This window comes from Tupaia chinensis, unplaced genomic scaffold, assembly GCF_000334495.1.
Source record: "Tupaia chinensis unplaced genomic scaffold, TupChi_1.0 Scaffold000133_1, whole genome shotgun sequence".
Classification (NCBI taxonomy): domain Eukaryota; kingdom Metazoa; phylum Chordata; class Mammalia; order Scandentia; family Tupaiidae; genus Tupaia; species Tupaia belangeri.
The window spans coordinates 2,464,996-2,475,387 of NW_006159602.1; the positions used below are offsets into that span (position 1 = coordinate 2,464,996).

Below are 10,392 nucleotides of genomic sequence, written 5' to 3' on the forward strand. Positions count from 1 at the left end.
AGAGAAACACATTTAACGGTATAGTCACACCAGGATCCCATTCCTACGGCCCTCCAGCCTGTAAGAATCTTAGGTACCCACGCATGTACACAGCATGTTTTTGGGCTGAACTGGGGATCTACATCAGTTAGCCATGTAGCTTTGAGCACTGCTGCTTAGTTTGTTACTAACTGTGCGACCAGGCTGGGGCAAGATTCTTTTTTTCTTAAAGAATTATTTTATTAAACTTTTAATTTATTTATTTACTTAATTTGACCAGAGAGGGACAGGAAGAGAGAGAGACAGGGGAAATGAGAAAGCAAGTCACTGGGTTCAGGACTTGAATCATAATCACCCATGTGGGAGTCTAGCACTCTTAAACCACCATACCACCTGCTGGCCCCCCAAGATACTTATTTCTGACAGGGTCTTGCTGGTATAGTCTTCTACCACCATGTCCAGCCTGTACAGGTTGGCCCCAAAATTGAACCTGGGTCTCTAATACGACCACAGCCTCACATGGGGAAAACCCTAGCAACATCCTACTACTTATGTTACTGTTACTGGGCCTAAACTATCTTCTTTTCTTAAATTAAGTAAAGCTACTGTCATTTTTGTTTCTTGTTAGTAAAACAAAAGTTTGCTAAAAACATTGCCAAAAATGATCACCATGCTAGTTTACTCTTTTCTTTTTTTTTAAAATAATTATTTATTTAACTTTATTTATTTATCCATTTATTTTTAATTTGACCAGAGAGAGAGAGAAAGAAAGCAAGCCACCAGGTCTGGGACTCAAACCTTTGTTGGCCATGTTGGAGTGCCCAGTGCCTTAACTACCATGCTACCCACTGGTCCCACTAGTCTATTCTTAATATGATTTTTTCTTGTTCTGCCTAGTTTTTGGTATTGCTCTTCTCCAATCCCAAAGAGCTCCCTCCAGTCTCTACTATTTCCATCTCCATGTTTACTTGTACCAGTATTCCCCAAATTCCCCAAAGTGCAACCCTTTAGGTAGCTCTCAGTTTTTTCTTTTACACCATACATTCACCTTATCACTCTCCTGCTTTTTCAATAATCACTTTTCTAATAGCCTTTTGCTTATGTCTTCAATACATAGCCAACATAATAACTTTTGGGTAGTAGCCTCAAGTATTTATTATACTATCAGAATAATTTTTATAAAATTAATAATATAACCAGGGGCCAGCAGGTGGTGTGGTGGTTGAGAACCTGGACACTCCCACATGACCGACCATGGTTTGAATCCTGGACTTGGTGGCTTGCTTTCTCACTTTCCCTCTGTGTGTGTGTGTGTGTGTGTGTGTGTGTGTGAAAATAAAATGAATGAATAAATAAAATTAAATAAACAATTAAAAAAAAAGGAAGACATAACTAAATAAGGCAGCACCTTGCACAGAATAAGAGAATGTCATGATCTGAAGACTATCCCTTTTTTACATAGCACCTACCTGACTAATGGCAGTCCTTATTATATCCACCTTTGGGGACTACTGAGCGCCTGAGGCATGAGTTCCAATTTTTAAAAAATTATCAGAGAGTGTGTGAGCTTTCCAGAGAAAGAGACAGAGAGAAAGCAAGCAATCCCCAGTGGAGTATTGTCATACTGCAACCCTTTTTCCTTCATTTCTCTATCCTGTCAGGATTTTAGGCAAACATACCCTGTGGAGATCTCAGCCAAAACTCCAACCCCATTTGGCTGTGTGAGACTCAGCTTCGCCATGTACTGGGGTTAACTGCTATGTTATAGGCCACCCAAGGTTCAAGTTTTAAATGGGCTCTTTTGATTACTTACTCAATAATTGTAATATATAATATATATTTACACTGCTTATGAATGTATAGTGTTTTCAAATATTTACATCTTAATTCTATGAAGGGGCTTCAAAAAGTTAAGAATGGAGAGAACCAGCAGTTAGTGTAATGGCTATGTCACTGGACTCCCACGTAGTCGACCGCGGTTCGTGTCCCGGACCCGGTGGCTTAAAACTCACGCCGGGCGCGTGTGCGTGTGTGCCCAAGATCTTGAGAGGAGAATGGAGGAGAAGGGATTGCGGCGTGACCATCCCCCCGGGGGGTGATTTCTCGCTTTCTGTCTCTATGTCTCTCTCTGTCTGTCTGGTGAGCGCACGCGCCCTACAGTGAAAATCTCTCAAAAAAAAAAAAAAAAAGTTAAGAATGGAATGAAATTATGAGTTTATTTTGGTGCAAACCCTCTTGAAATTCATAAGAGTTTTTCCATGATGCATTTTTTCCATGAACTTTTTGAAGACTGTGTGTGTGTATGTGTGTGTGTTTCTGCCTGTAACTTTCTTCTCTTTTGAATCCAATACAAGGGCTCTTAATTTGGGGTTGGGAATGAGCAGTACTTAATATATACTATACACTACTATTATTGAGTAAGTGGTCAAAAGCCTATCACTGGACTCCCATGTAGTCCACCGGTTCGTGTCCCAGACCCGGTGGCTTAAACTCACGCCCGGCGTGTGTGTGTGTGTGCACGTGCCCAAGATCCCGAGCGGGGAATGGCGGAGAAGGGATTGCGGCGTGGCCATCCCCCCTGGGGGGGGGCAATTTCTCGCTTTCTGTCTCTATGTCTCTCTCTGTCTGTCTGGTGAGCGCACGCGCCCTACAGTGAAAATCTCTCAAAAAAAAAAAAAATTGGTTAGGGGCTCTGAGTTCCCACAGGCACACCACATTCGAATTCCAGACCTGGCGCTTGCTTTCTCACTTTCTCTCATTCTGTCCCTCTCTGGTCCAATTAAATAAGTAAATAAAGTTAAATAAAATAATTATAAAAAAAATAAGTTGAACCTTGAGTAGCCTATAAGACAGCAGTTAAGCTCTGTACATGCGAGCTGAGTCCCACACGGCCACAAATCCCCTGAAACTGTACCAACATTTTAAGGTTAGTGCATTCATAGCTTTCATCTGGTCCTCACAGGGATCTATGCCACTCGAAAGGTTGTGAACCGTACTCAGTGTTTACTAGCTGTCTTTTAAAACATGTTAAACCTAATCTGAGAAATCTTCAAAGGATTTCAAGAACCTTATGCTTTGTGTTTCACCTCCTTGCACATTTGACTCCTTACTCTGGGGGGGGGTGGTGGTGGGAGGCAATAACCCCAGCTTAAACGAATTTGTATTTCTAGGGCAACAGAAGCGCCGTCCAATAAATGATTTATGAAGGAGATCATGAGCAAGCGTTACAAGCGTTATTTGGTTGCTGCCTTCGGAATCAGACGAGCCCAGAGTAAGCGGGGTCTAGGTTATTATCACAGTCATCCCCTGAACATCTATCTGATCCCGAAGGGTCGGTTCGGAGTGGGGCGACGACCTGAAGAGGTGGCGAAGGCAATCCGCCGCGAAGCTTCCCGAGTCTCTCAGGAAGTCAGACCCTCACAGCCCGACTGGAGCCTTAGAAACGGCACTGCCAAGGATGCTCTAGTAAGGGCCGTCATCCGTTGGGTGCCCGCGGAAGGGAGAGGCCCCGAGATGCTCCTCGAGCCTACGATGAGGACCCAGGTCCGGCCTGGACTCAGACACCCGTTTCCCCACTGGCCGACCCCAGCCGGAGCCACGCCACTCACTTGGTAAAGGCCTCTCCCAGGTCGATGACCACCGCCGTCTTCTCCCCGCCGCTCCCTAGGCCCTCGTAGAGCGGCATAGTGGTAAGAAGACGGTGGGACCTACGGCGTACGCGGCAACCGGCAGCGTCGGCTCTCGGGGGCGGGGCCGCGGCTCGAGCGGCGGCGGGGGCCTCGCGCAGCCCAGACGCCCGGGCTCGGGCTGTCCCAAGCTGTGCCTCATTCTGCGTCGGACCCAAATCCTCGCTGGCGCAGGCGTCTCGGGGACTAGGAAGGGGTAGTCGTGGGCGGCCGCGGTCCGGATGAGGGTCGCGGAGCGGTGAGGCGATCAGGCGCGCCGGGCGCCCCGCGTGGGGCGGAGCAAGCCTCCTGGGTCCTTCCCGCCTGACAGGCCCTCAGAGGGCGCCCCCGCGCGGCTGTGAGGGGCCGCTGAGGACCTCTCTTCTCTGAGACCGACCCTGGAGTCCTGAGGCGCGAAGGTTGCTTTCGTGAAGTCTGAGAGGACGGTGGTGAACACCTACTCTGTGCCATGTGTTTTGTCCATCATGTTAACCTTTGCAAGAAATACCAAGAATAAGCCTTCTCTTGCCCGTGGGAACTGAAGCTCTGAGTGATTAAGTAACTTTCCCAGTGCCACACAGCGGACTTACGAGTGGACACCCGAGACTTTGTGATTTCAATGCCTTTAGTACTGAAGCTTTAGGGAATACGTACAGACAACGCGTTATTTAGTAGTCTTTCTCCCGGAAGTTTTAACTTCAAAAGAAAGCAGCTGAAGTAGCATCTATGCATCTGTTTATGAAGGCGCGGTGGGGCTGGTGTACTGAAAGGAACACTGAACTGGGGACTCCTGTTTCACCGAGTGTCTTGAAGCAACAGATATTTATCCTCAATCTGGCGGCAAGAAGTCAGGAATCAAGTGTCAGCCAGGTCATGCATTCTCTGAAGGAACTAGAGAAGGATCCTTTCTTGTCTCTTTGTAGTTTCTGGTGATTACTAGCTGTCCTTGGTATTCATTGGCTTGTAGATGCCTTGCTGCAATCTCTGCCTCTGTTGTCACCTGGTCCCGTGTCTCTGCATCTTTACGTGGCATCTCCTTTTGTCTTCACATCGTTTTCCTTCTGTACATGTTTCCATGTAGAAATTTCCCTTTTATAATAATAACAGCCATTGGATTAAGGTTCATCTTAATCCAGTATGACCTCATTTTAACCTGACTATATCTGCAAAGACTGTAATTTAAATAAGATCACATTCTGAGGTTCCTGGTGAACAAGAATTTTGGGGAGGACACTATTCAGCCCAGTATACCAGGTAAATATTGGTGTTCTCCATGGTCCTGCTCTTGAATGGGTCTCTTCTTGTACACCCTCTCCTTTGACAATCTTTCTATCCCATACCTACAGCTAGAGCTAATATTTGTTGAATTATCTTTGTTAGCTGTTTGCTATAGGTAATCCCATCTATTTCTCACAACAAACTTACTGAGTTAAGTATTATCTCTATTTTGCAAATGAGAATGTTGAAACCAAGAGAAGTTAAATAAAGTGCCCTGGGTCTCTCAGATGGTAAGTGGCAGAGCAGGAATTTGAACCCACAATCTGGTAGTTTGACTCCCAAGTCCCAACTACATTGCATAATTTTAAAGTAGTTATTTCTTAATTCAGATGATTGTTGAATTATAGAATTGTATACTCTTAGAATATGAAGTAACCTAAGACATTTTCAGGTCTAAACTCCCACCTAATACAAGAGTTTCATGTCCATCTCTGCTGAGACTCACCACCAAAAATGGCTCCAGTGATGAGTTTAAGGCTCATGGCTAGTTGGGGTGTATAGAACTGAATATGTGTTTGCTAGTCCAATTGGAGTGAAAAATCAACAACAGTACCCCTCCCCCAATGTTATAAGGATTAAAACCACTTTAAAAAATTATTTAAATTTATTTATTTATTTAAATTTGACCAGAGAAAGAGAGAGAGAGAACATGAGAAAGCAAGCTGCCAGGTCTGGGACTAACTCTTCCAGTTGAGCTTTTATAATGGGCCTGAACTTAAGTCCTAAATCTGTTCACTAACTCAGATGATTCCATTAAATTCTCTGCTCCTCAGCTTCCTCACTATATCATGAGGCAACTGTACAAGTTCTAATAACCTGAACTAAGTTGAATTGTAATCTGCATCTCTTAACACCTCTTGTTCTCCCAGGTCCCTACCTCTTTCAATCAAGTAAGGCATTCTCTTTTCTTCTAATTGTCCTTCATGATTATGATTTTCAGGCTACTCAGGAGCCCATTAATCCGTCTCTGGAATTTCTCTATTTTACTCACATACCTCACATATTACACAACATTGAAGATATACCTGAAAAGCTCATAATGTGATAAGATTCAACTTTCTTGCTCCAGCTGCTATGGTTTATTAATGTGTAGTATGGATTTCTTTGTTTTGTTTTTAGGTGCATTGCACTATTGATTCAGGTCTCTCCCATCTTGCAAATAAAAATGTAATTTGTACCTAAATTTAAAACTTTCTGTTATAGATACTAAACTGGTTTTGGTTCATCATTCCAGCATTGCCATATCTTTAAAAATCCAGTTATTATTATTATTTTTTTAAGATAGGATCTCACTATGTCATCATCTTACTGCCTCAGCCTCTTGAGTAGCTGGAACCACAGTACACACTACTGCTCTTAGCTTTTGGGGTAGGCCAGAAATTGAACCCCAGCCTTTTACGTGGCCTAAGCTTGTAGAATAGCGGTATACAAAAATTCAGATCTTGGGAGCTAGATAGTAGTGAGTAGAAAAATGTGATGCCTTGTGAGACTGATCTACATGCAGGTTCTGGGTTTGCATTTGGAGATCTTCCCTGAGTTCACCAGGCATGCATGCCCATACTTGGACTTAAACTGTGGTCAGCCATGTGGGAGTCCAGTGCCCTTATGTCCCCCTCTGCTAAGTTGGGAAGTTTGGACTTTATCCTACGAGTATTAGTAACCATTTAAAATATTTTACATAAGAGAGAGGCAATGTCATAATTGTGTCCAGTGTGATCAGTTTATGTTCATTTCTTTAAAAGTGGGATAGTCCACGATGACCTGGAGGGGACTGAGTCTAGTGGTGAGAAACCAATTTACAAGATATTGCAAGAGTTAGTAAGAGAAATGATAACCACTTGAATTAAGACAGTGGCATGTAAGGAGAAGAAATAATTTTAGAGAACTTTGCCAGAAGTCCTCCTAATGAAGATAATATAAAAACTTAAACCAAAAATGAAAACCTCAAGACCAGCAAATGAGGAATGTTAAAGGCAGTTCATCAGACAGAAGGAAAATAAGACTGGGTACTTTACTATGTGCCAGGAATGAATCAGTCAAAAAATACAAGATTCTTGCCCTTAGAGAACTAACATTCCAGCAGGGGGAGATAGTAGAGATATACATAGCACATAAGGTAACTGATAATAGTATCAGACTGTACTAAGACTACAGTGTGTGTGTGATTATTTTGATGCAGAGCATGGTAAGGAGAATCCATTGTTATGGGGCAGATTTCAGTATTAAATAGGGTTATCCTTTGAAATATAATGTATATTTGTCTAGGGTTTGTCCCCAATATTCAGCATGAAAAATAGCAGTTTTAGGATTTGTATCAGAAAATAAGAAATAATTTAAATTTCAAGTATTCTATGAAATCATTTATATTTATATACTCAAATATATATAAATGTAAATATATATATACATATGTGAAACTAGAAATGGCAAATTATTGATGATAACATACATGATTAAGCCACTATGCAGTGTATTCTGGATGGGAAACCACTTTTTGTATGCTGTGATGATGATTAGGGGATGAATGTAAATTAATTAATTAAAAAAAGTTTCAGGGGAAAAATAAATTGATTAAAAAAAGAAATGTAAATATTGGCCAAAAAATGAAATTTAACTATGAGGAATTCTTTTCTCACAGGAAAGAAATTGCAAAAATCCAACTTAGTTGAATCTTTCTAACTTTCAAATATTTCTTCCTGTATCACCATCATAAACAAGACAGTGTAGTAATATAGTGCAATGTTTACATGCATTTTTGGGGGCAAAACAAATTAAATAGTATAGCTTTTGAGTAATTTAACTTTAAATTACTTATATGTGTATACTTTTTTTTGATAACATACATGATTAAGCCACTATGCAGTGTATTCTGGATGGGAAACCACTTTTTGTATGCTGTGATGATGATTAGGGGATGAATGTAAATTAATTAATTAAAAAAAGTTTCAGGGGAAAAATAAATTGATTAAAAAAAGAAATGTAAATATTGGCCAAAAAATGAAATTTAACTATGAGGAATTCTTTTCTCACAGGAAAGAAATTGCAAAAATCCAACTTAGTTGAATCTTTCTAACTTTCAAATATTTCTTCCTGTATCACCATCATAAACAAGACAGTGTAGTAATATAGTGCAATGTTTACATGCATTTTTGGGGGCAAAACAAATTAAATAGTATAGCTTTTGAGTAATTTAACTTTAAATTACTTATATGTGTATACTTTTTTTTCGTTTTTATGAAAAAAAAAAGATGAGATGGAAGAGAGAAAAAGGGAGAGAGAGAGAGAGGGGTATATTTGACAGGGTCTCACCATGTTACAATCCTGCCAGCTAGCCAGGGCTAGCAGGTACCACTGTGCTTAGCTCCTTCAGGTGGGTTCAGGAACCAAACCTGGGCCTCCCATGGGGACTCAGCCTTGCTTTACCAAACCATGACTGGGCTTGTGTGTACTTTAAAAAAAATTTTAAGAAGTATTATAGGAATTGGGAACCAGCAGTTAGTGTAATGGCTATGTTGCCAGACTCCCACGTAGTCGACCGTGGTTCGCGTCCCAGACCTGGTGGCTTAAAACTCACACCGGGCGCGTGTGCGTGCATGCCCAAGATCCCGAGAGGAGAATGGAGGAGAAGGGATTGTGGCATGACCATCCCCCCTGGGGGGTGATTTCTCGCTTTCTGTCTCTCTGTCTCTGTCTGTCTGGCGAGCGCACGTGCCCTATAGCGAAAACCTCTCAAAAAAAAAAAAAAAAGTATTATGGCATGTTGGTTAAAGACAATGGATTCCCACATGGTGCACTCTGGTTCAAATCCCAGACCTGGGGACTTGTTTTCTTCACTTTCCCTCTCTCTCTTTCTCTGTCTCTCTCTGATCAAACTGGACAATATAATAATAATAAATAAGAGTGATATATTTAAAAAGTATAGGAATTAAAAAATATGGCCCAAAGGAATGAATAGAAATACTAGGAAGTTTGGGGCCGACAGGTGGCATGGTGGTTAAGGGCGCTGGACTCTGACATGGCTGACTGTGCTTCAAGTCCCGGGCCTGGCAATTGCTTGCTTTCTCAGTTTCTCTCTCTTCCTCTGTCTCTCTCTGGTCAAATTTAAATAAATAAAGTTAAATAAAATAATTCTTTTTTTAAAAAAGGAAATACTAGGAAGTTTGTAAGTTGTAAGGGAGTGTCAGGTAAAAAAGTAACAGTGCAGTGAATATTTTGGCTGTGGAAATGTTTACAAAATATTAATAATTTAAATGTCTGTTTTCCTATAACAATTGTAAAAATTCTTTTGTTGAAATTATAGCCGACAAGCAAAACTAGTTGAGAAAATATTTTTAAAATAAAAAAATTTTACCTATGTATATGTATACCTTTCCTAGTATTCTTTGTTTTCTTGTTTATATCCAGATTTCCCTCTAGTATCACTTTCCTTCTATCTGAAGATCTTCCACTAACATTTCTTCTATATGTATTCACTTGCTGGTAATGAGTTTTTTGAACTTTGGTGTGTCTGAAAAAATTCTTTATTTTATCCTTTTTTAAAAGATATTTTCTTTGTGAATAGAAATGTAGGTTAACTTTTTTTTTCAAAACTTCAAAGATGCTGCTCTTCTGTTTTATGGTTTACATTTTTTCTGATAAGACAGATACTGTTTTTCTTATTTTTTTTCCTTTATAAGTGATGCCATTTTTCTCTGACTGCTTTTCTTTTCTTTTCTTTTCTTTTCTTTTCTTTTCTTTTCTTTTCTTTCTTTTTTCAGTTTTGCCATGGGGCATGTGCACTCACCAGAGGAAGAGAGAGAGAGAGAGAGAAAAGACCCCGAAGGGAGGTGATGGTCATGTTGTAATCCCTTCTTTTTCATTCTCTTGGGAGAATGTACATGTACCTGGTGTGTTTTTCAAGTCAATGGGTCTAGGACTCAAACTATATAGTTAGCTATGTGGGATCCAGTTGCCTTAACCACCACACCACCTAGCTGGCCCCTCTGACTACTTTTAAGTCTTTCTTTTTTTCATTGCTTTAAAACAATTAGATTATCATGTACTTTGATATAATATGCTTTTTTTTTTTTTGAGAGGTTTTTTTGCTATGGGGCCCGTGCGCCCCCCAGCCAGACACAGAGACATAGAGACAGAAAGCAAGAAATCACCCCCCCCCAGGGGGGATGGTCACGCTGCAATCCCTTCTCCTCCATTCTCCTCTTGGGATCTTGGGCATGCACGCACACGCACCCAGCGTGAGTTTTAAGCCACTGGGTCCGGGACGCAAACCGCGGTTGACTATGTGGGAGTCCGGCGACACAGCCATTATGCTAACTGCTGGTTCCCTGCTGTATTCTTTTTACTCCTTAAAATATTCCTAAACTTTGCTCTAGACTTCATTAAATTACTGAAAAATAATTTGATCCTTCTGAGGCTTGTTTTGGTAGAAGTGCACAGAGCAGCCTTTAATCTAGGGCTATTTTTTCCCCAC

At 41.1% G+C, this 10,392-nt stretch overlaps 1 protein-coding gene across 1 annotated transcript in view; it reads right to left on the reverse strand.

Moving 5' to 3' along the window:
* Positions 1–3,742, reverse strand: part of ACTR10 (actin related protein 10) — a 33,183-nt gene extending 29,441 nt beyond the window's left edge. Inside the window, exon 1 of the mRNA XM_006144847.3 lies at positions 3,588–3,742. Coding sequence (XP_006144909.1) covers positions 3,588–3,664 — 77 coding nt within the window. The 5' untranslated portion in view covers positions 3,665–3,742. The remainder of the gene's footprint in view (positions 1–3,587) is intronic.
* Positions 3,743–10,392: the final 6,650 nt, after the last annotated feature.